This window comes from Oncorhynchus gorbuscha, unplaced genomic scaffold (assembly GCF_021184085.1).
Source record: "Oncorhynchus gorbuscha isolate QuinsamMale2020 ecotype Even-year unplaced genomic scaffold, OgorEven_v1.0 Un_scaffold_1196, whole genome shotgun sequence".
NCBI lineage: Eukaryota > Metazoa > Chordata > Actinopteri > Salmoniformes > Salmonidae > Oncorhynchus > Oncorhynchus gorbuscha.
In genome coordinates, this window is record NW_025746047.1 from 13,886 (window position 1) to 41,690 (window position 27,805).

The window sequence follows — 27,805 nt, forward strand, 5'->3', positions numbered from 1 at the left end:
GTCTTCATAGTTGTTTATATAGTTTATTATCATAGTTTTCTGCTCTTCCGAAGTCGTTCAGAGTGCACACTTTTAGTTTTTTAACTATCTAAATATTCTTGGGTATGTGGTTATTTGGACTTACGCCGTGTGATGGTGAAGGGCTACGTAACGAACAGGGCGAAGGATCTGAGAATCCCCGTCTAACAGTCGGACAGGGCGAAGGTTCTGAGAATCCCCGTCTAACAGTCGCACAGGGAAAAGGTTCTGAGAATCCCCGTCTAACAGTCGCACAGGGCGAAGGTTCTGAGAATCCCCGTCTAACAGTCGCACAGGGCGAAGGTTCTGAGAATCCCTGTCTAACAGTCGCACAGGGCGAAGGTTCTGAGAATCCCCGTCTAACAGTCGCACAGGGCGAAGGTTCTGAGAATCCCCGTCTAACAGTCGCACAGGGCGAAGGTTCTGAGAATCCCCGTCTAACAGTCGCACAGGGCGAAGGTTCTGAGAATCTCCGTCTAACAGTCGCACAGGGCGAAGGTTCTGAGAATCCCCGTCTAACAGTCGCACAGGGCGAAGGTTCTGAGAATCCCCGTCTAACAGTCGCACAGGGCGAAGGTTCTGAGAATCCCCGTCTAACAGTTGCACAGGGAGAAGGTTCTGAGAATCCCCGTCTAACAGTCTCTTCCCCAATCACTTATGTCCAGTAGCCTTCAGAAATATCCGTTTGGAGGGATTCACAGACTATCTTTTTTATCTGTCCTGGCCACTATATAGTCGGGGCTGTTGGCCTGTGCTAAAGCTGTGCTAACATAGTGTTAAAGTATATGCTCCACTAGACTCGCTCCGCGTTCGTGTCCCTAACTAGAGAATGTAAGGAATGTGTTTACAGGGCCGTGGTGGCATTTTCCCGGGAGATATCATGTATGCAACATCCTGTATATTTGGTGTAGAGAACAAAGGCAGTGAATTCAAACAACAGGAGGGGATGTCGAGACATTCTGTCTACAACCGGGGTGGGGGCATCGGGCGCTGATTAGAGATATCAATGTTTAACCCGGGGGTGGGGGCATCGGGCACTGATTAGAGATATCAATGTTTAACCCGGGGTGGGGGCATCGGGCGCTGATTAGAGATAATGTTTAACCCGGGGGGCACCGGGCGCTGATTAGAGATATCAATGTTTAACCCGGGGTGGGGGCATCGGGCGCTGATTAGAGATATCAATGTTTAACCCGGGGTGGGGGCACTGATTAGAGATATCAATGTTTAACCCTGGGGTGGGGGCACTGATTAGAGATATCAATGTTTAACCCCGGGGTGGGGGCACCGGGCACTGATTAGAGATATCAATGTTTAACCCCGGGGTGGGGGCACTGATTAGAGATATCAATGTTTAACCCCGGGGTGGGGGCATCGGGCGCTGATTAGAGATATCAATGTTTAACCCGGGGGGGCACCGGGCACTGATTAGAGATATCAATGTTTAACCCCGGGGTGGGGGCACTGATTAGAGATATCAATGTTTAACCCCGGGGTGGGGGCATCGGGCGCTGATTAGAGATATCAATGTTTAACCCCGGGGGTGGGGGCATCGGGCGCTGATTAGAGATATCAATGTTTAACCCCGGGGGGCATCGGGCGCTGATTAGAGATGTCAATGTTTAACCCCGGGGTGGGGGCATCGGGCGCTGATTAGAGATAATGGTTAACCAGGGGGGGCATCGGGCGCTGATTAGAGATAATGTTTAACCCCGGGGTGGGGGCATCGGGCGCTGATTAGAGATAATGTTTAACCCCGGGGGGTGGGGGCACCGGGCGCTGATTAGAGATATCAATGTTTAACCGGGGGGGGGGGCATCGGGCGCTGATTAGAGATATCAATGTTTAACCCTGGGGGGGGGCATCGGGCGCTGATTAGAGATATCAATGTTTAACCCGGGGGTGGGGGCATCGGGCGCTGATTAGAGATATCAATGTTTAACCCGGGGGCACCGGGCGCTGATTAGAGATATCAATGTTTAACCCCGGGGTGGGGGCATCGGGCGCTGATTAGAGATATCAATGTTTAACCCGGGGGGTGGGGGCATCGGGCGCTGATTAGAGATATCAATGTTTAACCCCGGGGGCATCGGGCGCTGATTAGAGATGTCAATGTTTAACCCCGGGTGGGGGCATCGGGCGCTGATTAGAGATAATGGTTAACCCTGGGGGGCATCGGGCGCTGATTAGAGATAATGTTTAACCCCGGGGTGGGGGCATCGGGCGCTGATTAGAGATAATGTTTAACCCCGGGGGGGGTGGGGGCACCGGGCGCTGATTAGAGATATCAATGTTTAACCCGGGGGGGGGGGGCATCGGGCGCTGATTAGAGATATCAATGTTTAACCCTGGGGGGGGCATCGGGCGCTGATTAGAGATATCAATGTTTAACCCGGGGGCATCGGGCGCTGATTAGAGATATCAATGTTTAACCCGGGGGGGGGCATCGGGCGCTGATTAGAGATATCAATGTTTAACCCGGGGGGGCATCGGGCGCTGATTAGAGATATCAATGTTTAACCCCGGGGTGGGGGGCACCGGGCGCTGATTAGAGATATCAATGTTTAACCCGGGGGGGGGTGGGGGCATCGGGCGCTGATTAGAGACATCAATGTTTAACCCGGGGGGCATCGGGCGCTGATTAGAGATATCAATGTTTAACCCCGGGGTGGGGGCATCGGGCGCTGATTAGAGATATCAATGTTTAACCCGGGGGGTGGGGGCATCGGGCGCTGATTAGAGATGTCAATGTTTAACCCCGGGGGGGGGCTGGGGGCATCGGGCGCTGATTAGAGATGTCAATGTTTAACCCCGGGGGGGCTGGGGGCATCGGGCGCTGATTAGAGATGTCAATGTTTAACCCGGGGGGGTGGGGGCATCGGGCGCTGATTAGAGATGTCAATGTTTAACCCCGGGGGGTGGGGGCATCGGGCGCTGATTAGAGATATCAATGTTTAACCCCGGGGTGGGGGCACCGGGCGCTGATTAGAGATATCAATGTTTAACCCGGGGGGGCACCGGCGCTGATTAGAGATATCAATGTTTAACCCTGGGGGGGGGCATCGGGCGCTGATTAGAGATATCAATGTTTAACCCGGGGGGCATCGGGCGCTGATTAGAGATATCAATGTTTAACCCGGGGGTGGGGGCATCGGGCGCTGATTAGAGATATCAATGTTTAACCCGGGGGGGCATCGGGCGCTGATTAGAGATATCAATGTTTAACCCGGGGGGGGGCATCGGGCGCTGATTAGAGACATCAATGTTTAACCCGGGGTGGGGGCATCGGGCGCTGATTAGAGATATCAATGTTTAACCCGGGGGGGGGCATCGGGCGCTGATTAGAGATATCAATGTTTAACCCCGGGGTGGGGGCATCGGGCGCTGATTAGAGATATCAATGTTTAACCCCGGGGTGGGGGCATCGGGCGCTGATTAGAGATATCAATGTTTAACCCGGGGTGGGGGCATCGGGCGCTAATTAGAGATGTCAATGTTTAACCCCGGGGGGGGGTGGGGGCATCGGGCGCTGATTAGAGATATCAATGTTTAACCCCGGGGTGGGGGCACCGGGCGCTGATTAGAGATATCAATGTTTAACCCGGGGGGGCACCGGGCGCTGATTAGAGATATCAATGTTTAACCCGGGGGGGGCACCGGGCGCTGATTAGAGATATCAATGTTTAACCCGGGGGGGGGGGCACCGGGCGCTGATTAGAGATATCAATGTTTAACCCGGGGGCACCGGGCGCTGATTAGAGATATCAATGTTTAACCCGGGGTGGGGGCACCGGGCGCTGATTAGAGATATCAATGTTTAACCCGGGGGGGGCACCGGGCGCTGATTAGAGATATCAATGTTTAACCCTGGGGGGGGGCGCTGATTAGAGATATCAATGTTTAACCCTGGGGTGGGGGCACCGGGCGCTGATTAGAGATATCAATGTTTAACCCCGGGGTGGGGGCACTGATTAGAGATATCAATGTTTAACCCTGGGGTGGGGGCATCGGGGCTGATTAGAAGTATCAATGTTTAACCCCGGGGTGGGGGCAGATATCTGGACATGCTGTATGCATGATAGTTTGAAACCAAGGTTTGCACTATCTTCTACAGAGATAAAGTGCTCTGAGTGCGTATGCCTGGGCAATGTTATAATTCAACATTTTTACCCCCCACACACACAAAATATGGCACTCAGTTTATCAGGCTCCTGTGGCGCAATCGGTTAGCGTGTGGTACTTATACAGCAGTATGCAGCGAAGCAATGCCGAGGTTGTGAGTTCGAGCCTCACCAGGAGCATGTACTTTTCTTGAACCCTCTGCCTGTCTATTTATTGTCCAGAAAAGGAGCATTTTTCAAAACATTTAGGAGGACATTTCATAGGTATGTCATTGAGATAACAGGTCAGAGTGGCGGCACAGCTAAATTCCTTTTATTTAATTCCACATTTTTTAGTACAAACTTTTTAAAGACATGTTAGAATGAATTACCAAATTTGACTAATATTTAAACATGCATCACAAGTGTTTTATGTAAAAACATTGGAGGCCTACAGTTGTACATCATTACAAACTTTAATAACCAGTAATGTTTATAACATAACATTGTAGGAAAGACTATAAAAGACAGCTTCCCCTTTCGTTAAATGGTGAGATACATTTTTAAAACCATTTATTTAATTAAAAATATTTAGTACATTTTAACACAAGTTATAATTCAACATTTTATTTTACTATTTCTTGCAGATAAAGGGTCCGGTTAGCCCTGACCATTATCCGTTTCCAATTCACCATCACAAAGACGCTTGCCTGCTCCATCAAAGCTCTGTAAGTTTTCCCTCCATGCGTAGATCATCCATCCGGCATGTAAATCCTAGGTATGCCCACTAATTAATGAATAAGATGGGCAGAAACTGTTTAGTCATAGGTAAAGGCCTTTCATAAAGAGGCTGTCATGATTGACTGTGACACATATTTAACACGTATTGCTTGTTACAGAAAACTACTGTTGTACATTGAATATCTCCTAGCAGAGGAAACTCAACAGTGTGTTATAGGCAGTGTGTTAGGCAGTGTGTTAGGCAGTGTGTTAGGCAGTGTGTTAGGCAGTGTGTTAGGCAGTGTGTTAGGCAGTGTGTTAGGCAGTGTGTTAGGCAGTGTGTTAGGCAGTGTGTTATAGGCAGTGTGTTATAGGCAGTGTGTTAGGCAGTGTGTTAGGCAGTGTGTTAGGCAGTGTGTTAGGCAGTGTGTTAGGCAGTGTGTTAGGCAGTGTGTTATAGGCAGTGTGTTATAGGCAGTGTGTTATAGGCAGTGTGTTATAGGCAGTGTGTTATAGGCAGTGTGTTATAGGCAGTGTGTTATAGGCAGTGTGTTATAGGCAGTGTGTTATAGGCAGTGTGTTAGGCAGTGTGTTAGGCAGTGTGTTAGGCAGTGTGTTAGGCAGTGTGTTAGGCAGTGTGTTAGGCAGTGTGTTAGGCAGTGTGTTAGGCAGTGTGTTAGGCTGAGAAACATTATTTAGATGGCTGTTTTATTGTTGTTGAAAACTGGAAATGGACACAATGCCAAGGGACCTTGTTTCTAACGCACGCACGCACACACACACACCCTCCCAGACATTCCTGCTTCATAGATAGCAACCATAAGGACAATAAAACTGGGGGTGTTAATAAAATAACTTCCTCCTTTGAGGAGCCTCCCCTTCCTCCCCTGAGGAGCCTCCACTGCACCCAAATGACATCCAGCCAACTTGACACAATTGTGGGAAGCATTGGAGTCAACATGGGCCAGCATTCCCGTGGAAAGCTTTCGACACCTTGTAGAGTCCCACGCCCCGACGAACTGAGAATGTTCAGAGGGAGAAAGGGGAGGGTCCAACTCCATATTAGGAAGGTGTTCCAAATGTTTGGTATAATCGGTGTATACCGAACTGAACAACCGGACTGACATCATATTCATTAAGTACCACAGCATATGTTCAATTGGTCGGATTACCAGAATATAGTTCATTTCCCCCCACCTTCTGATGTTCCCAGAATCTCTGTTAACCAAGGGGTTTTCAAATTTCACATCAGTAGGGTAGAGAGAGGAAAAAGGGGGGAAGAGGTATTTATGACTGTCATAAACCTACCCCCCAGGCCAACATCATGACACCTACATATCAATTCATACACACAAACTATCTAGGTCAAATAGGGGAGAGGCGTTGTGCCGCGAGGTGTTGCTTCATCTGTTTTTTGAAACCAGGTTTGCTGTTTATTTGATCAACATGAGATGGAAGGAAGTTCCATGCAATAAGGGCCCTATATAATACTGTACGCTTATCTTGAATTTGTTCTGGATTTGGGGACTGTGAAAAGACCCCCGGTGGCATGTCTGGTGGGATAAGTGTGTGTGTCAGAGATGTGTGTAATTTGACTTGTAAGAACGTTGATGATGATCTGTACATTACAGGAACACCTGTGATGACAAAAGTACAATGATTCATGTTTTCCTTTAGCTTTGTGATGAAGAATCAGTGGTGGACACCTTGAAAGTGCATGAAAAGGTCAACTGTACAAAGTCAGATGTCTGTGTGTTGAAACTATATTTTAGGTAACAGATGGATAAAGGGAACTAAGAGTTCCTGTTGATACTATGTTCCAGTCTTACATGATAGCAATAAGGGGAAGAGTCATTGGGGGACTAACTGCCAATAACGCAATAAACTGAACTCCGCCTAGCAGAGACATCTTTGTATTAGCAACTATTAATTATGAGCTTATATGGTATTAAAGTTAAGGGACATCCCCCTGGGCGGGGTGATCCTCAGTAGGGGATAAAAAGGGAAAACACCATCTTTTGAACTGAGTGTGTTTCCTTGCATATTACTGTAAGTGTAAACTCCGGGTTACAATCCTTATTAAACAAACTAACCTCTGATCAAAGAAGTTTTCCTGTGGTCTCTTCTGTGCACATAGGGCAGAATTCCCTTACAGACTATGCAAACAATTTGTGATTTTTAACACCATTGTTTCTTATCAAAAGTGGTGCAGTCAGTCTCTCCTCAACTCTCAGCCAAGAGAGACTTGCAGCATAGTGTTTATATCAGGCCTGTGATTACAATTAAGAGCAAAACGTGCCGCTCTGTTCTGGGCCAGCTGCAGCTTAACTAGGTGTTTCCTTGCAGCACTGGACCACAGATTAGCCTGTTAGAGACACCAGTTCCCATTTGGACACGCGCCCCCACCCCCCCAGCTGGAATGTGGCGCAGGGAACGCAAGAAATATTCCTAAAAATATTTAACCTCCACACATTAACAAGTAAAATAGCTCAAATGAAAGATAAACAAGTTGTTTATCTAGCCAGCAAGTCAGATTTCTAAAATGTTTTACAGCGAAAACATAGCACATATTTATGTCAAACCACCACCGCAGACATAGGTAATTAGCATAGCCAAGTAGGAAAAAAATATGCAATCAACAAACGCAGGATTAAAAGAAAAATCATTTCACTAACCTTTTGAAATCTTCATCAGATGACAGTAATATAACATGTTACACAGTACATTCATTTTTTTTTTCAATAATATGCTATATATATCCATAAATCTCTGTTTACAATGATGCATCGTTCAAAAAATGCTGCTCAAATGTCCTGAGTAATGACGATAGCCCCGGCAGATAACGTCAGCTAACAAGGAATACACATCATAAACTTTGACTAAATGTGCATGTTTTACATATGTATAGCAAGATACACTTCTTCTAAATGCAATTGCATTGTTACATGTAATTTTAACGTTACATTTTGCATTCACTAGACTATAATATGGAGTCGGCGCTCCCACAGTAGCATGATGACTCCTCTATCTTAGAGTCGACAGAAACACAAAATTAATACATTAAATATTCCCTTACCTTTGTTGTTCTTCCATCAAACGACCTGGAAGGGATTATACTTACCAAACCAGCATTTAGTTTTCAAGTCTACATCTTTCGGTTCTCAAAATACCCACATTTCGGTCGAAATTTACGCAAAATTGATGTAGTTGCGCACCAAAACGTTGAAATTATATGTCTAGTTAACTTGTCAAACTAACTTCATAATCAAGCTGTAACATGTTATAAAGGTGCAGCAATACCGCGTGCTCAAACTCTCGCGAGCGGGCGATTCTCACAATGACAAGCCCCATTGAAAGCTGAGATCACGCTGAACACGTGGAGACTGCTCTGGGAGCGGTAACTGTTTGTGGAGGGTGTCTGTGATGACGTCAAGGTGGCATAAGTTTTCTGATGAGAAGAGATAGTTTGGGAGAATGCATATTTTGAGAGTTATGCTTTACACAGAGACACAATTTAAACGGGTTTAAAAGCTTTAGAGTGTTTTCTATTCAATAATATTTTTTATTTGCATATATTAGCAACTTTTGACAAAAAATAATTATGTTTACCATGGGCACGCAATTACTCCAGCGGGGGCAGTAGACAGCCCTATCCCTAAGACAAAACTAGAGCCTGCAGAACTTGCTTATTGGAGTGTGGTGTCAAAAAAGCAGAGCATCTCTTTATTACGGACAGACCTCTCCCCATCTCTATATTACAGACAGACCTCTCCCCATCTCTATATTACAGACAGACCTCTCCCCATCTCTATATTACAGACAGACCTCTCCCCATCTCTTTATTACAGACAGACCTCTCCCCATCTCTATATTACAGACAGACCTCTCCCCATCTTTACAACCATTTGATCGATATGTTTTGACCATGACAGTTTACAATCCAAGGTAATGCCAAGTAATTTAGTCTCCTCAACTTGTTCAACAGAGACACAATTCATTACCAGATTCAGCTGAGGTCTAGCACTTAAGGAATCATTTGTACCAAATTCAATGCTCTTAGTTTTAGAGATGTTCAGCTACCGTCCTCAGTAGGAGTGGCTATAGAGTCAGCTACCGTCCTCAGTAGGAGTGGCTATAGAGTCAGCTACCGTCCTCAGTAGGAGTGGCTATAGAGTCAGCTACCATCCTCAGTAGGAGTGGCTATAGTCAGCTACCGTCCTCAGTAGGAGTGGCTATAGAGTCAGCTACCGTCCTCAGTAGGAGTGGCTATAGAGTCAGCTACCATCCTCAGTAGGAGTGGCTATAGAGTCAGCTACCGTCCTCAGTAGGAGTGGCTATAGAGTCAGCTACCGTCCTCAGTAGGAGTGGCTATAGAGTCAGCTACCGTCCTCAGTAGGAGTGGCTATAGAGTCAGCTACCGTCCTCAGTAGGAGTGGCTATAGAGTCAGCTACCGTCCTCAGTAACTTTCCATCTGTTGTCAATCCCAGGAGGTTTGTCATTATTGATCGATAACAATTCTCCCACAATAACTTTACAAAATTCAAACAAACTGCTTTTCTTTCATTATGTGTTTATTTTATGCATGAATATAATTATAATATAATTGCTCCCTGTTTTCTTCCCTTCATTCTCTATATTATTGATCTTGGCTTCATAATAAAGTTTCTTCTTTTTGTTGAGTTTGGTCACATCATTTCTCAGTTTGCAGTACATGAAACAGCCAGACTTATCAGCCACTCCTTTTGCCCCCAACTCTTTCAAACAGACAGTTTTTCATTTCCTCGTCGATCCATGGAGCCTTAACAGTTCTAACAGTCAGTTTCTTAACAGGTTCATGTTTATCAATAATTGGAAGAAACAATTTAACATGGTAATGTTTTCTAATAAAAACAAACAAATATATGTTTGAGTATACCCTGTACCATTTAATTTCATATGGTAAAGACAGGTAAACACATTGTCAGTCAACAATATAAGACAAAGGGAGCACTGTGTATGTTCTCTGATGAATGTTGAGTCAATGTGATGTGAAATATCAATATACACGCTAAGAGAAGTAATTTCTCTGTCCTGTGTAGATTCTCTAATGACATTTAAGTGTAATATGTTACGAGTAATATGATTCATATGTTTTCCCACAGTCTGAGGTTTTGTAAGCCTTCTCCTCTGTGTGCAGTCTCATGTGTTCTTCCAGGCTTCCTAAATGGGCAAAAGCTTTGCACCCTGTGAGGAGTGGTTAGGCTTCTCCCCTGTGTGTATTCTCTCGTGTTTCTTCAGATCACCTGACCGGCTGAAACACTTTCCACACTGGGAGCAGTGGTAAGGCTTCTCCCCTGTGTGAATTTTCTGGTGAGCTTTCAGGTGTCCTTTCAGTTTAAAACTCTTTCCACACTGGGAGCAGTGGTAAGGCTTCTCCCCTGTGTGAATTTTCTGGTGAGCTTTCAGGTGTCCTTTCAGTTTAAAACTCTTTCCACACTGTGAGCAGTGGTAAGGCTTCTCCCCTGTGTGTAATCTCTCATGTTTTTTCAGATCCCCTGACCAGTTGAAACACTTTCCACACTGGGAGCAGCGGTAAGGATTCTCCCCTGTGTGTATTCTCTCATGTTGTTTCATGGCCCCTAAATTGTTAAAACACTTGCCACACTGGAAGCACTGGAAAGGCTTTTCCCCTGTGTGTATTCTCTCGTGAGCTTTCATGTGTCCATTCTGGTTAAAACTCTTTCCACACTGCGAGCAGTGGTAAGGCTTCTCCCCTGTGTGTATTCTCTCGTGAGCTTTCATGTGTCCTTTCTGGTTAAAACTCTTTCCACACTGCGAGCAGTGGTAAGGCCTCTCCCCTGTGTGTGTTCTCTTATGTTGTTTCAGCTCCCATAAGAGGTTAAAACTCTTTCCACACTGGAAGCAGTGGTAAGGCTTCTCTCCTGTGTGTGTTCTCTCATGAGCTTTCATGTGTCCTTTCTGGTTAAAACTCTTTCCACACTGCGAGCAGTGGTAAGGCCTCTCCCCTGTGTGTGTTCTCTCATGTTGTTTCAGCTCCCATAAGAGGTTAAAACTCTTTCCACACTGGAAGCAGTGGTAAGGCTTCTCTCCTGTGTGTATTCTCTCATGAACTTTCATGTGTCCTTTCTGGTTAAAACGCTTTCCACACTGCGAGCAGCGGTAAGGCTTCTCTCCTGTGTGTGTTCTCTCATGTTGTTTCAGCTCCCATAAGAGGTTACAACCCTTTCCACATTGGGAACAGTGGTAAGGCTTCTCCCCTGTGTGTATTCTCTCATGTTGTTTCATGGCCCCTAAATTGTTAAAACACTTGCCACACTGGAAGCACTGGAAAGGCTTCTCCCCTGTGTGTATTATCTCATGAACTTTCAGGTTCCTTATCCAGCTAAAACTCTTTCCACACTGGGAGCATTGGTAAGGCTTCTCCCCTGTGTGTATTCTCTCATGAGCTTTCATGGCCCCTAAATTGTTAAAACACTTGCCACACTGGAAGCACTGGAAAGGCTTCTCCCCTGTGTGTATTATCTCATGAACTTTCAGGTTCCTTAACCAGCTAAAACTCTTTCCACACTGGGAGCAGTGGTAAGGCTTCTCCCCTGTGTGTATTCTCTCATGAGCTTTCATGTGTACTTTCTGGTTAAAACGCTTTCCACACTGCGAGCAGTGGTAAGGCTTCTCCCCTGTGTGTGTTCTCTCATGTCGTTTCAGAGACCCTAACAGGTTAAAACTCTTTCCACACTGGAAGCAGTGGTAAGGCTTCTCCCCTGTGTGTATTCTCTCATGTTGTTTCAGCTCCAATAAGAGGTTACAACCCTTTCCACAGTGGGAACAGTGGTGTCGTCTTGCTGGTTTGGACGTCCCTGGCTCTGGTTCCTCTGAGCCTGGTCTGTCTCCTGCCAAAGAGAAAAAGTGTTTTTTTAAATAGAGACCCGAATGAAACCTCCACATGATGAAACGGCCTTGATACGAGGGTAAATCCTAATCAGATCCCTCAATAACCCGAGGCCAGTTTTAACAATCTTGGTGTGATTTTAAAACAAATATTTTAGAGTTTCCTGGTAATTACTGATGTTTACAAGACTGATTTATTCATCCTGTTTTACAAGTCAGAACACAAAAAAACTAGACAGTTCTAGAACACTCAAGACACAGACGTCACTGGATTCCAATCGAGCAGGTGGTTCTAAATATATAACTTTCATAGCTGTATGATACAGAATGCGACCTACAGTTGTGGCCAAAAGTTTTGAGAATGACACAAATATTACATTTCCAATACGTTTGCTGCTTCTGTGTCTTTAGATATTTTTGTCAGATGTTACTATGTAATGCTGAAGTATAATTACAAGCATTTCATAAGTGTCAAAGGCTTTTATTGACAATGACATGAAGTTGATGCAAAGATTCAATATTTGCAGTGTTGACCCTTCTTTTTCAAGACCTCTGCAATCCGCCCTGGCATGCTGTCAATTAACTTCTGGGCCACATCCTGACTGATGGCAGCCCATCCTTGCATAATCAATGCTTGGAGTTTGTCAGAGTTTGTGGGTTTTTGTTTGTCCACCTGCCTCGAGGATTATTTTTTATTAAATTTATTTCACCTTTATTTAACCAGGTAGGCTAGTTGAGAACAAGTTCTCATTTGCAACTGTGACCTGGCCAAAATAAAGCATAGCAGTGTGAACAGACAACACAGAGTTACACATGGAGTAAACAATTAACAAGTCAATAATACAGTAGAAAAAAGGAGAATCTATATACAATGTGTGCAAAAGGCATGAGGAGGTAGGCGAATAATACAGTTTTGCAGATTAACACTGGAGTGATAAATGATCAGATGGTCATGTACAGGTAGAGATATTGGTGTGCAAAAGAGCAGAAAAGTAAATAAATAAAAAACAGTATAAAAACAGTATGGGAATGAGGTAGGTGAAAATGGGTGGGCTATTTACCAATAGACTATGTACAGCTGCAGCGATCGGTTAGCTGCTCGGATAGCTGATGTTTGAAGTTGGTGAGAGATAAAAGCCTCCAACTTCAGCGATTTTTGCAGTTCGTTCCAGTCACAGGCAGCACAGTACTGGAACGAAAGGCGGCCAAATGAGGTGTTGGCTTTAGGGATGATCAGTGAGATACACCTGCTGGAGCGCGTGCTACGGATGGGTGTTGCCATCGTGACCAGTGAACTGAGATAAGACGGAACTTTACCTAGCATGGACTTGTAGATGACCTGGAGCCAGTGGGTCTGGCAACGAATATGTAGTGAGGGCCAGCCGACTAGAGCATACAAGTCGCAGTGGTGGGTGTTATAAGGTGCTTTAGTGACAAAACGGATGGCACTGTGATAGACTGCATCCAGTTTGCTGAGTAGAGTGTTGGAAGCCATTTTGTAGATGACATCGCCGAAGTCGAGGATCGGTAGGATAGTCAGTTTTACTAGGGTAAGCTTGGCGGCGTGAGTGAAGGAGGCTTTGTTGCGGAATAGAAAGCCGACTCTTGATTTGATTTTCGATTGGAGATGTTTGATGTGAGTCTGGAAGGAGAGTTTGCAGTCTAGCCAGACACCTAGGTACTTATAGGTCTCCACATATTCAAGGTCGGAACCATCCAGTGTGGTGATGCTAGTCGGGCATGCGGGTGCAGGCAGCGATCGGTTGAAAAGCATGCATTTGGTTTTACTCGCGTTTAAGAGCAGTTGGAGGCCACGGAAGGAGTGCTGTATGGCATTGAAGCTCGTTTGGAGGTTAGATAGCACAGTGTCCAATGACGGGTCAAAAGTATATAGAATGGTGTCGTCTGCGTAGAGGTGGATCAGGGAATCGCCCGCAGCAAGAGCAACATCATTGATATATACAGAGAAAAGAGTCGGCCCGAGAATTGAACCCTGTGGCACCCCCATAGAGACTGCCAGAGGACCGGACAGCATGCCCTCCGATTTGACACACTGAACTCTGTCTGCAAAGTAATTGGTGAACCAGGCAAGGCAGTCATCCGAAAACCCGAGGCTATTGAGTCTGCCGATAAGAATATGGTGATTGACAGAGTCGAAAGCCTTGGCAAGGTCGATGAAGACGGCTGCAGAGTACTGTCTTTTATCGATGGCGCTTATGATATCGTTTAGTACCTTGAGTGTAGCTGAGGTGCACCCGTGACCGGCTCGGAAACCAGATTGCACAGCGGAGAAGGTACGGTGGGATTCGAGATGGTCAGTGACCTGTTTGTTGACTTGGCTTTCGAAGACCTTAGATAGGCAGGGCAGGATGGATATAGGTCTGTAACAGTTTGGGTCCAGGGTGTCTCCCCCTTTGTAGAGGGGGATGACTGCGGCAGCTATCCAATCCTTGGGGATCTCAGACGATATGAAAGAGAGGTTGAACAGGCTGGTAATAGGGGTTGGGACAATGGCGGCAGATAGTTTCAGAAATAGAGGGTCCAGATTGTCAAGCCCAGCTGATTTGTACGGGTCCAGGTTTTGCAGCTCTTTCAGAACATCTGCTATCTGGATTTGGGTAAAGGAGAACCTGGAGAGGCTTGGGCGAGGAGCTGCGGGGGGGCAGAGCTGTTGGCCGAGGTTGGAGTAGCCAGGCGGAAGGCATGGCCAGCCGTTGAGAAGTGCTTATTGAAGTTTTCGATAATCATGGATTTATCGGTGGAGACCGTGTTACCTAGCCTCAGTGCAGTGGGCAGCTGGGAGGAGGTGCTCTTGTTCTCCATGGACTTCAGTGTCCCAGAACTTTTTGGAGTTGGAGCTACAGGATGCAAACTTCTGCCTGAAGAAGCTGGCCTTAGCTTTCCTGACTGACTGCGTGTATTGGTTCCTGACTTCCCTGAACAGTTGCATATCACGGGGGGCTATTCGATGCTATTGCAGTCCGCCACAGGATGTTTTTGTGCTGGTCGAGGGCAGTTAGGTCTGGAGTGAACCAAGGGCTGTATCTGTTCTTGGTTCTGCATTTTTTGAACGGAGCATGCTTATCTAAAATGGTGAGGAAGTTACTTTTAAAGAATGACCAGGCATCCTCAACTGACGGGATGAGGTCAATGTCCTTCCAGGATACCCGGGCCAGGTCGATTAGAAAGGCCTGCTCACAGAAGTGTTTTAGGGAGCGTTTGACAGTGATGAGGGGTGGTCGTTTGACTGCGGCTCCATGGCGGATACAGGCAATGAGGCAGTGGTCGCTGAGATCCTGGTTGAAGACAGCGGAGGTGTATTTGGAGGGCCAGTTGGTCAGGATGACGTCTATGAGGGTGCCCTTGTTTACAGAGTTAGGGTTGTACCTGGTGGGTTCCTTGATGATTTGAGTGAGATTGAGGGCATCTAGCTTAGATTGTAGGACTGCCGGGGTGTTAAGCATATCCCAGTTTAGGTCACCTAACAGAACAAACTCTGAAGCTAGATGGGGGGGCGATCAATTCACAAATGGTGTCCAGGGCACAGCTGAGAGCTGAGGGTGGTCGGTAGCAAGCGGCAACAGTGAGAGACTTATTTCTGGAGAGAGTAATTTTCAAAATTAGTAGTTCAAACTGTTTGGGTATGGACCTGGAAAGTATGACATTACTTTGCAGGCTCTCTCTGCAGTAGACTGCGACTCCGCCCCCTTTGGCAGTTCTATCTTGACGGAAGATGTCATAGTTGGGTATGGAAATCTCAATTTTTGGTGGCCTTCCTGCGCCAGGATTCAGACACGGCAAGGACATCAGGGTTAGCAGAGTGTGCTAAAGCAGTGAGTAAAACAAACTTAGGGAGGAGGCTTCTGATGTTGACATGCATAAAACCAAGGCTTTTTCGATCACAGAAGTCAACAAATGAGGGTACCTGGGGACATGCAGGGCCTGGGCTTACCTCCACGTCACCCGCGGAACAGAGAAGGAGTAGTATGAGGGTGCGGCTAAAGGCTATCAAAACTGGTCGCCTAGAGCGTTGGGGGCAGAGGATAAGAGGAGCAGGTTTCTGGGCATGGTAGAATATATTCAGGGCATAAAGCGCAGACAGGGGTATGGTGGGGTGTGGGTACAGCGGAGGTAAGCCCAGGCACTGGGTGATGATGAGAGAGGTTGTATCTCTGGACATGCTGGTTGTAATGGGTGAGGTCACCGCCTGTGTGGGAGGTGGGACAAAGGAGGTAACAGGGGTATGCAGAGTGGATCTAGGGGCTCCATTGTGAACTAAAACAATGATAACTAACCTGAACAACAGTTTACAAGGCATATTGACATTTGCGAGAGACATACAGCGAGGCATACAGTGATCACAGGTGTTGAATTGGGAAAGCTAGCTGAAAACAGTAGGCGAGGCTAATCAGCTAGCACAACAAACAGCAGGTAAAATGGCGTTGACTAGGCAACTGGGCCGACAGATAAAACAAACAAGCAGAATGGAGTACCGTGATTAATGGACAGTCCAGTGTGCGTCAGCTATGTAGCCAAGAGATCAGTGTCCAGGGGGCAGCGGTGGATGGGCAGGGAAGCTGGACTGGCGAGTGTTATCCAGGTTTAAAAAGAAACCAACAATGACTAAATAGTTTGTAGCTAGTTAGCTGGTTAGCGTCTGGAGGTTCTTGAGTGAGTCATAAAAATAAAATTAAAATTAAAAGTAATAGCGATTCCGTATCACAGTGGGTGAGGCAGGTTTCCGGAAGGTATAAACAAAATAAAAATCAAAAAGAGATAGAAAGTAAATGAGTTCAGAGTGTTTGGGATGCAGTGATTCAGATGGTTAGCAGGCCTGTGCTAACAAGCTAACAGTTCGTAGGCCCGGGCTAGACAAGCTAGCCGTTAGCAGGCCGAATTAGCAAGCAGGGAGATAGCGAGGGCTAGAGAGTTAACCTTTGGGGGGGACGTCGCGATGGGGTGAGTCTGTTTATTCCTCTTCATGCGGTCACATCGACAGACCGGTCGTGGGCCCGGGTAATTGTAGCCCAGGAGTATGCTACAGGTGCTCTAGTACGCTAGGTGAGCTGGAGACACAGCGTTTCAGAAAGCTCGCGGGCCTTGGCCAGCAGATGGGTCTTTGACGATGTCGCAACGGAAAAGCCTGTTGAAACCACTTCGGACGATTATGTCGGCTGACCAGTCGTGATGGATCGGCGGGGCTCCGTGTCGGCAGTAAAGGGTCCAGGCCAATTGGCAAAAGAGGTATTGTTGGGCCTCTTCGGCTAGTCGGGAGATGGGCTTAGCTCGAGGCTAGCTCAAGGCTAACTGGTGCTTGCTTTGGGGCAGAGACGTTAGCCAGGAGTAGCCACACGGATTGCAGCTAGCTAGTTGCGATGATCCGTTGTAAAGGTTCAGAGCTTGCGGTAGGAACCGGAGATGTGGTAGAGAAAAAGCAGTCTGATATGCTCTGGGTTGATGTCGCGCTGGTGTCCTAGTTAGCCACTGCTAGCGGTCTTCAAAGCTAACTGAGTAGTAGCTAGTTAGCTGGCTAGCTTCTGATGGGGGTTCCGGTTCTAAAGTATAGAAAATGCAGATCCGTACCACATTGGGTGATGCGGGTTGCAGGAGAGTATATTCAGCCTATAGTTGGAAAGTGAGATTAAAAATATGTACGAAATATATACAGAAAAAAACGAGGAAAACTATATTTACACCAGACAGGACGGGACAAGACAAAACACACGTCCGACTGCTATGCCATCTTGGATATCTAGACCACAAGTCCTCAATGGGATAATGGTCTGGGGAGATTCCTGGCCATTGACCCAAAATATTGATGTTTTGTTCCCTGAGCCACTTAGATATCACTTTTGCCTTATGGCAAGGTGCTCCATCATGCTGGAAAAGGCATTGTTCGTCACTGAACTGTTCCTGGATGGTTGGGAGAAGTTGCTCTCGGAGGATGTGTTGGTACCATTCTTTATTCACGGCTGTGTTCTTAGGCAACATTGTGAGTGAGCTCACTCCCTTGGCTGAGAAGCAACCCCACACATGAATGGTCTCAGGATGCTTTACTGTTGGCATGACCCAGGACTGATGGTAGCACTCACCTTGTCTTCTCCGGACAAGCTTTTTACCGGATGCCCCAAACAATCAGAAAGGGGATCATCAGAGAAAATGACGTTACCCCAGTCCTCAGCAGTCCAATCCCTGTACCTTTTGCAGAATATCAGTCTCCCTGATGTTTTTCCTGGAGAGAAGTGGCTTATTTGCTGCCCTTCTTGACACCAGGCCATCCTCAAAAAGTCTTCCCCTCACTGTGCGTGTAGATGCACTCCCACCTGCCTGCTGCCATTCCTGAGCAGCTCTGTACTGGTGGTGCACCGATCCCGCAGCTGAATCAACTTTAGGAGACGGTCCTGGCGCTTGCTGGACTTTCTTGGGCACCCTGAAGTCTTCTTCACAACAATTGAACGGCTTTCCTTGAAGTACTTGATGATCCAATAAATGGTTGATTTAAGTGCAATCTTACTGGCAGCAATATCCTGTTGAGCCCTTTTTGTACAAAGAAACTATGATGACACGTGTTTCCTTGCAGGTAACCATGGGTGACAGAGGAAGAACAATGATTCCAAGCCGCACCCTCCTTTTGAAGCTTCCAGTTTTTTTTTGGGGGGGGTCAGTTCATTTGCATGGCAAAGAGGGACTTGGCAATTCATTACAATTCATCTGAACACTCTTCATAACATTCTGGAGTATATGAAAATTGCCGTCATACAAACTGAGGCAGCAGACTTTGTGAAAATTAATATTTGTGTCTCAACTTTTGCCCAGGACTGAACACACTTCCTTAAACATAAAATAAGTAAAGAAGTAATTTAAAAAAAAAAAAACTATTTTTTCCCGCGAAGATACAAAGCACATCAGTAACATCTCCCCGTTGTTGAAAGACAACAAAGCACATCAGTAACATCTCCCCGTTGTTGAAAGACAAAGCACATCAGTAACATCTCCCCGTTGTTGAAAGACAAAGCACATCAGTAACATCTCCCCGTTGTTGAAAGACAACAAAGCACATCAGTAACATCTCCCCGTTGTTGAAAGACAAAGCACATCAGTAACATCTCCCCGTTGTTGAAAGACAAAGCACATCAGTAACATCTCCCCGTTGTTGAAAGACAAAGCACATCAGTAACATCTCCCCGTTGTTGAAAGACAAAGCACATCAGTAACATCTCCCCGTTGTTGAAAGACAAAGCACATCAGTAACATCTCCCCGTTGTTGAAAGACAACAAAGCACATCAGTAACATCTCCCCGTTGTTGAAAGACAAAGGACATCAGTAACATCTCCCCGTTGTTGAAAGACAAAGCACATCAGTAACATCTCCCCGTTGTTGAAAGGGTTCGACACATTGCTGTTTAAATGGACCAATTTCTTATTTAGACATTCACAGATTTTCAACATTTTGCTTATCGCTGATGTCATATTTTGGGTAAAAAAAAGGTGAAATATTTGGAAAGATGTCCCTAAAACTGATAGTAGCTACAATAAACAAAAATATAAAACACAACATGTAAAGTGTTGGATGTTTCATGAGCTGAAAAAAAAAAGATTGCAGAATTGATTGAACATTTATTCTTTGCCAAGATAATCCATCCACCAATCAAGAAGCTGATTGAACAGCTTGATTATTACACAGGTGCATCTTGTGCTGGGGATAATAAAAGGCCACTCTCTCACACAATGCCGCAGAATGTCTCAAGTTTTGAGGGAGCAATTGGCAATGACTGCAGGAATATCCACTGGAGCTGTTACCAGAGAATTGAATGTTAAATTCTCTTCCAGAAGCCTCCTCCAATGTCGTTTTAGAGAATTTGGCAGTACATCCAACTGCCTCACAGCCACAGACCATCCTAGGATATATGGTATATTCTAGAATTCATCCATGATGTCATAATGACATATAATGACGCCAGCCCAGGACCTAGGATATATGGTATATTCTAGAATTCATCCATGATGTCATAATGACATATAATGACGCCAGCCCAGGATCTAGGATATATGGTATATTCTAGAATTCATCCATGATGTCATAATGACATATAATGACGCCAGCCCAGGACCTAGGATATATGGTATATTCTAGAATTCATCCATGATGTCATAATGACACATAACGACGCCAGCCCAGGACCTAGGATATATGGTATATTCTAGAATTCGTCCATGATGTCATAATGACATATAACGACGCCAGCCCAGGACCTAGGATATATGGTATATTCTAGAATTCGTCCATGATGTCATAATGACATATAACGACGCCAGCCCAGGACCTAGGATATATGGTATATTCTAGAATTCATCCATGATGTCATAATGACATATAACGATGCCAGCCCAGGACCTAGGATATATGGTATATTCTAGAATTCGTCTATGATGTCATAATGACATATAACGACGCCAGCCCAGGACCTAGGATATATGGTATATTCTAGAATTCGTCCATGATGTCATAATGACATATAACGACGCCAGCCCAGGACCTAGGATATATGGTATATTCTAGAATTCATCCATGATGTCATAATGACATATAACGATGCCAGCCCAGGACCTAGGATATATGGTATATTCTAGAATTCATCCATGATGTCATAATGACATATAACGACGCCAGCCCAGGACCTAGGATATATGGTATATTCTAGAATTCGTCCATGATGTCATAATGACATATAACAACGCCCAGGACCTCTACATTGTCTGAGGCCACAAGAGTTGTATTTCTCTTTGTAATGAAGCACTTTTGTGGGGAAAAACTCATTCTGATTGGCTGGGCCACGCAATGGGTGGGCGTATTCCCTCCAGGGCCCACCAATGGCTGCACCCCTGCCCAGTCATGTAAAGTCCATAGATTAGGGCCTAATTTATTTATTTACTTACAATGACTGACTTATATGAACTGTAAATCCTTGAAATTGTTGTTTATATTTTGGTTTCAGTATACACACACAAACACAGAGACACACACAGAGACACACACAGAGACACACACAGAGACACACACAGAGACACACACAGAGACACACACAGAGACACACACAGAGACACACACAGAGACACACACAGAGACACACACAGAGACACAGAGACACAGAGACACAGAGACACACAGAGACACACATATGAATATTTTCTAGTAAGATTTTTTGTCCGTTGCGTTATGCTACTTAGTGTCAGTTGATGACAATTCTCCCGGATTCGGAGACACAAACAAACAACTCCAGGTGAAAGACAAAGGCCATCGCTGTGATAAAATAACAAATTAACTGGCAAAGCAGCAGAGCGAGGCCCGCATCCAGCAACGCCACGAGTCACGTTTTGCAGCTGTTTCAGTACAGCACTACAGGGAGAGAGAGGTGGAGAGCAGCTGTTTCAGTACAGCACTACAGAGAGAGAGAGAGCAGCTGTTTCAGTACAGCACTACAGGGAGAGAGAGGGAGAGCAGCTGTTTCAGTACAGCATTACAGGGGGAGAGAGGGGGAGCAGCTGTTTCAGTACAGCACTACAGGGAGAGAGAGGGAGAGCAGCTGTTTCAGTACAGCACTACAGAGAGAGAGAGAGGGAGAGCAGCTGTTTCAGTACAGCATTACAGGGGGAGAGAGGGGGAGCAGCTGTTTCAGTACAGCACTACAGGGAGAGAGAGGGAGAGCAGCTGTTTCAGTACAGCACTACAGAGAGAGAGGGAGAGCAGCTGTTTCAGTACAGCATTACAGGGAGAGAGGGGGAGCAGCTGTTTCAGTACAGCATTACAGGGAGAGAGAGGGGGAGCAGCTGTTTCAGTACAGCATTACAGGGAGAGAGAGGGAGAGCAGCTGTTTCAGTACAGCACTACAGGGAGAGAGAGGGGGAGCAGCTGTTTCAGTACAGCACTACAGGGAGAGAGAGGGGGAGCAGCTGCTTCAGTACAGCATTACAGGGAGAGAGAGGGGGAGAGCAGCTGTTTCAGTACAGCACTACAGGGAGAGAGAGAGGGAGAGCAGCTGTTTCAGTACAGCACTACAGGGAGAGAGAGGGAGAGAGCAGCTGTTTCAGTACAGCACTACAGGGAGAGAGAGGGAGAGCAGCTGTTTCAGTACAGCACTACAGGGAGAGAGAGCAGCTGTTTCAGTACAGCACTACAGGGAGAGAGGGGGGGAGAGGGAAAATTGGACTAGTTTCAATGTATGGAATCACTTAGGAGTTCCTGGATGTTGGGTAAACTTCCCCTTTAAAGCATCAGACTCCATAGTAATTAAGACTCCATAATGTTTCATCATTAGATGCTACAGTCCTCCTTTAAGACTCCATAATGTTTCATCATTAGCTGTTACAGTCCTCCTTTAAGACTCCATAATGTTTCATCATTAGGTGCTACAGTCCTCCTTTAAGACTCCATAATGTTTCATCATTAGATGCTACAGTCCTCCTTTAATACTCCATCATGTTTAGAATGTGTCTGGAAGCGCTACTCTATCTATTCTACTCTCATCCTTTCAGTTGTAATAATATTTAATAATAATAATGTTAATAATAATAATAATGTTATAATAGGTAATAACTTTAATAACTAGGGTTAATATCTGCCTGGCGCACCAACAAAATCTTCATATTTACCCCCCTCTAACAATACCGCTACAGAATTAGCATAGTAGTCCATGTAACTTAAAGTAATAAGAAATATTTAGGACTAACTTATTCCTTGCCACCCATTCTGAAACTAACTGCATCTCTATGTTAAGTGTTGCAGTCATTTCAGTCTCTGTAGTAGCTGACGTGTACAGTGTTGAGTCATCCACATACATAGACTCACTGGCTTTACTCAAATGTCATTGGCATGTTGTTGGTAAAGATTGAAAAAAGAAGGTGCCAAACAACTGCCCTGTGGAATTCCTGATTCTACCTTGATTTTGTTGTACAGGCTTCCATTAAAGAACACTGTGTTCTGTTAGACAGGTAGCTCTGGTGCGGCAGGTAGCCTAGTGGTTAGAGCGGTAGGAGAGTAACCGAGAGATTGCTGGATCGAATCTCCGAGCTGACAAGGTAAAACTCTGTCCTTCTGTCCCTGAACAAGGCAGTCCTAGGCAGTCATTGAAAAAAAGAATTTGTTCTTAACTGACTTACCTAGTTAAATAAAGGTTCGCTTTAAAAAAATTAAAAATACTCTTTATCCACAATACAGCAGGGGGTGGAAAGCCATACGTTTTTTTTCAACAGCAGACTATGATCGATAATGTCAAAAGCTGCACTGAAGTCTAACAAAACAGCTCCAGCAATATTTTTATCATCAATTTCTCTCAGCCATCAGTCATTTGTAAGTGCTGTGCTTATTGAATGTCCTTCCCTATAAGCTGAAAGTATCAATTTGTTTACTGTAAAATAGCATCGTATCTGGACAAACTATTTTTCTCCAAAATTGTAAGTGTTGGTAACAGGCTGATTGGTCGGCTATTTAAGCCAGTAAAGGGAGCTTTACTATTCTTGGGTAGTGGAATGACTTTAGCTTCCCTCCAGGCCTGAGGGAACACGCTTTCTAGTAGGCTTAAATTCAAGACAAGGCAAATAGGAATGGCAATATCGGCTGCTATTATCCTCAACCATTTTCCATCCACGTTGTCAAACACCAGTGACTTGTCATTGTAGATTTTATTTGCACAAAATTTCATTGAAGATGCTCCAAAGCTTTTTACAATCATTCTTCGTGTCATTTATCTTTGTTTCATAGTGTAGTTCTTTTTATTCAGTTTAGTCAAATGATTTCTCAATTTGCAATATGTTTGTCAATCAGTTATTCAGCCAGACCTATTTGCCATCTCTTTTGCCTCCCTCTTCATCATACCATTTTGTAATTACTCATCAATTCACGTGGATTTAACCGTTTTTACAGTCATTTTCTTAATGGGTGCTGCTTATTAGTAACTGGGATAAGCAGTTTCAAATGTGTCAAGGGCAGCGTCTGGTTGCTCCTCATTACACACCACAGACCAACAAATATTATTTACATCAACAACATAGGAATCACTACATAAAATTGTATGACCTCTTATACACAATATTAGTCCCAGCCGTTGGAACGGTGGTTTTCCTAGACATGGCTCCTATATTGTGATCACTACATCTGATGGATCTGGATGCTGCTTTAAAACCCATTTCTGCAGCATTAGTAAAGATATGATCAAACCATGTTGATGATTTAATTCCTCTACTGTTTGTCACTACCCTGGTAGGTTGATTGACAACCTGAACAAGGTTGCCGGCACAGGTTACAGGTTGCAGCTTTCTCTTGAGTGGGCAGCCTGATCACAGCTTTCCTCCAGTATTAGTTAATTAACAGTGTCTTGAGTTTAGTTTGCCTGTTCTACAGTCTTGTAAAGATAGGGGGGTTGAGTGGGACAGGCAATGTAACATACATAATGTTTTATGGAAACGTTTTTGTAAAACGAGCACCTTATATCAGATCATCTTGAAACTTTCTCTCTAAAGCGAACTTTCATCAAGGTTTTATATGGTCTATTGGTTTCTCTCGAAATCTAACTTTCATCAAGGTTTTATATGGTCTATTGGTTTCTCTCTTTTCATTGGCAGAATCCTTTTTCAGTGTTATGATATTCATAACATCCATATCCACCAGTCTATCTTCCTGTCAACTAACAGAACTCTGCTGGTTGTCCTGGTAACAGATACCAGTCCATCTTCATGTCAACTAACAGAACTATGCTGGTTGTCCTGGTAACAGATACCGGTGGGCAGATCTATTGTATTTGTTCAAACTAAACTACAGCACTTACTTTGATGTGTCAAATCTGATCCTTTCTTCTCTTCTCCTCCTCTCACAGTTCCACTCAGCCCCGTTGTTTTCCTGCAGTCCACCAGCAGCACAGACAACCTCTTCATACCCAGCAGTAAGGTGCTACCGGGAGAGGCACGACACGGGGACTCCGGGAGGGAGGAAGGGCTAGCGTTGTCCTGGTAACCATAAAGAGGGGACACAGACACATATCATTATGGATGCTGATGTCACTGTAAAGTGCCTTACAGAAACCCAGACCCAGATAGAGCAATATGTATGCTAGACCAAACCAAGCTGGTCTATCGACGTCACCGCACAAAGAGGCAAAAACAGACTTACCCCCATCGCGACGTCCCCCCCAAGGCTAACTTTCTAGCCCCTGCTATCTGCTTGCTTGCTAACCTGGTCTGCTAATTGCTAAACTGCCGGGCCCTGGTTTGCTAACTTGCCTGCCCGGTCTGCTAACTGCTAGCCCTTGCTAACTGCTTGCTTGCTAACCAGGTCTGCTAACTGCTAGCTTGTCTGCCCAGTCTGCTAACTGCCAGCCCTTGCTAACTGCTTGCTTGCTAACCAGGTCTGCTAACTGCTAGCCCTTGCAAACTGCTTGCTTGCTAACCAGGTCTGCTAACTGCTAGCTTGCATGCCCGGTCTGTTAACTGCTAGCCCTTGCTAACTGCTTGCTTGCTAACCAGGTCTGCTAACTGCTAGCTTGCCTGCCCAGTCTGCTAATTGCTAGCCCTAGCTAACTGCTTGCTTGCTAACCAGGTTTGCTAACTGCTAGCTTGCCTGCCCGGCCTGCTAACTGCTAGCCCTTGCTAACTGCTAGCTTGCCCTGGTCTACTAGCTGCTAGCTTGTTTAGCTCCGGCCTACTAACTGTTAGCTTGTTAGCCTGCTAACTGTCTGAATCACCGTGTCCCCAGCCAGCTCAACCACTCACTGGACCCATATGTTCACTAGGCTACGCATGCCTCTCTCTAATATCAATATGCCTTGTCCATTACTGTCCTGGTTAGTGATTACTGTCTTATTTCACTGTAGAGCCTCTAGCCCTGCTCAATATGCCTTGTCCATTACTGTCCTGGCTAGTGATTACTGTCTTATTTCACTGTAGAGCCTCTAGTTCTGCTCAATATGCCTTGTCCATTACTGTCCTGGCTAGTGATTACTGTCTTATTTCACTGCAGAGCCTCTAGTTCTGCTCAATATGCCTTAACCAACCATGTTGTTCCACCTCCTACATATGCGATGACATCACCTGGTTTAAACATCTCTAGAGACTATATCTCTCTCATCATTACTCAATGCCTAGGTTTACCTCCAATGTACTCACATCCTACCTAAAAGATAAAGGGAACACTTAAACAACACAAAGACCTTCCTCTGCCCCCAGCTGTGCCTCGATACTACACTGAACACTGAACATTCTCAAATATACAATACATTTTGGTTTGTTTAATACTTTTCTGGTTACTACATGATTCCATATGTGTTATTGCCTAGTTTTGATGTCTTCACTATTATTCTACAATGTAGAAAACAGTAAAAATAAAGAAAAACCCTGGAATGAGTAGGTGTTCTAAAACTTTTGATCATTTACATTTACATTTAAGTCGTTTAGCAGACGCTCTTATCCAGAGCGACTTGATCAGCAGTGTATATGCATCATATATACAATCATATCAGTCTGTCTTACACCATATAACATAACAATATACATATATACATATATATGCTCAAAAAGATACAGGGAACACTTTTTGTTTTCTTTTGTTCTACTGTATTATTGACTATGTTTTGTTTACTCCATGTGTAACTCTGTGTTGTTGTATGTGTCACATTGCTATGCTTTATCTTGGCCAGGTCGCAGTTGCAAATGAGAACTTGTTCTCAACTAGCCTACCTGGTTAAATAAAGGTGTTCTCAACTGGCCTACCTGGTTAAATACAGGTGTTCTCAACTGGCCTACCTGGTTAAATACAGGTGTTCTCAACTGGCCTACCTGGTTAAATAAAGGTGTTCTCAACTGGCCTACCTGGTTAAATACAGGTGTTCTCAACTGGCCTACCTGGTTAAATACAGGTGTTCTCAACTGGCCTACCTGGTTAAATACAGGTGTTCTCAACTGGCCTACCTGGTTAAATACAGGTGTTCTCAACTGGCCTACCTGGTTAAATACAGGTGTTCTCAACTGGCCTACCTGGTTAAATAAAGGTGTTCTCAACTGGCCTACCTGGTTAAATAAATGTGTTCTCAACTGACCTACCTGGTTAAATAAAGGTGTTCTCAACTAGCCTACCTGGTTAAATAAAGGTGTTCTCAACTAGCCTACCTGGTTAAATAAAGGTGTTCTCAACTAGCCTACCTGGTTAAATAAAGGTGTTCTCAACTGGCCTACCTGGTTAAATAAAGGTGTTCTCAACTGGCCTACCTGGTTAAATAAAGGTGTTCTCAACTAGCCTACCTGGTTAAATAAAGGTGTTCTCAACTAGCCTCCCTGGTTAAATAAAGGTGTTCTCAACTAGCCTCCCTGGTTAAATAAAGGTGTTCTCAACTGGCCTACCTGGTTAAATAAAGGTGTTCTCAACTAGCCTACCTGGTTAAATAAAGGTGTTCTCAACTGGCCTACCTGGTTAAATAAAGGTGTTCTCAACTAGCCTACCTGGTTAAATAAAGGTGTTCTCAACTAGCCTCCCTGGTTAAATAAAGGTGTTCTCAACTGGCCTACCTGGTTAAATAAAGGTGTTCTCAACTAGCCTACCTGGTTAAATAAAGGTGTTCTCAACTGGCCTACCTGGTTAAATAAAGGTGTTCTCAACTAGCCTACCTGGTTAAATAAAGGTGTTCTCAACTAGCCTACCTGGTTAAATAAAGGTGTTCTCAACTGGCCTACCTGGTTAAATACACATATCATTATGGATGCTGATGTCACTGTTGACATAAAGTGCTTTACAGAAACACAGCCCAGACCACAATAGAGCAAGCTGTATGCTAGGCCAGACCAAGCTGTATGCTAGACCAGACCAAGCTGTATGCTAGGCCAGACCAAGCTGTATGCTAGGCCAGACCAAGCTGTATGCTAGGCCAGACCAAGCTGTATGCTAGACCAGACCAAGCTGTATGCTAGACCAGACCAAGCTGTACCATCTGGTGTTCAGATCTGGAGAGACTCTCCTCTGCCTCGTCAGCATCAGGATGTTGTTGAGGATTCCCAGAGGATCCACGATAGCCATGTCTCTCTCCTGTGTGAACGAGAA

The 27,805-nt window shown here is 45.1% G+C and overlaps 1 protein-coding gene and 1 non-coding gene across 2 annotated transcripts; one reads left to right on the forward strand and one right to left on the reverse strand.

The window, feature by feature from the left end:
- Positions 1 to 120: 120 nt before the first annotated feature.
- Positions 121 to 27,746, reverse strand: LOC124021743 (zinc finger protein 345-like). The gene is made up of 4 exons (XM_046336874.1): positions 27,693 to 27,746; positions 24,549 to 24,726; positions 10,062 to 11,729; positions 121 to 611 (listed from the first exon to the last, which is right to left on the reverse strand). Exons 1-4 carry the CDS (start codon positions 27,693 to 27,695, stop codon positions 121 to 123), a joined length of 2,340 nt encoding a protein of 779 aa, XP_046192830.1. The 5' UTR covers positions 27,696 to 27,746.
- trnai-uau lies at positions 4,226 to 4,319 on the forward strand. The gene is made up of 2 exons: positions 4,226 to 4,263; positions 4,284 to 4,319. It is a non-coding gene; the product is annotated as a tRNA-Ile (tRNA).
- Positions 27,747 to 27,805: the final 59 nt, after the last annotated feature.

Excerpts from the sequence above, each read along its gene's own strand:
- LOC124021743 (XM_046336874.1), bottom strand. Across the intron at positions 11,730-24,548 it reads ATCAGATTTGACACATCAAA|GAGACAGACCAGGCTCAGAG; the intron begins GTAAGTGCTGTA and ends TCTCTTTGGCAG. Across the intron at positions 612-10,061 it reads GCCTAACCACTCCTCACAGG|ACGGGGATTCTCAGAACCTT; the intron begins GTGCAAAGCTTT and ends TGCAACTGTTAG.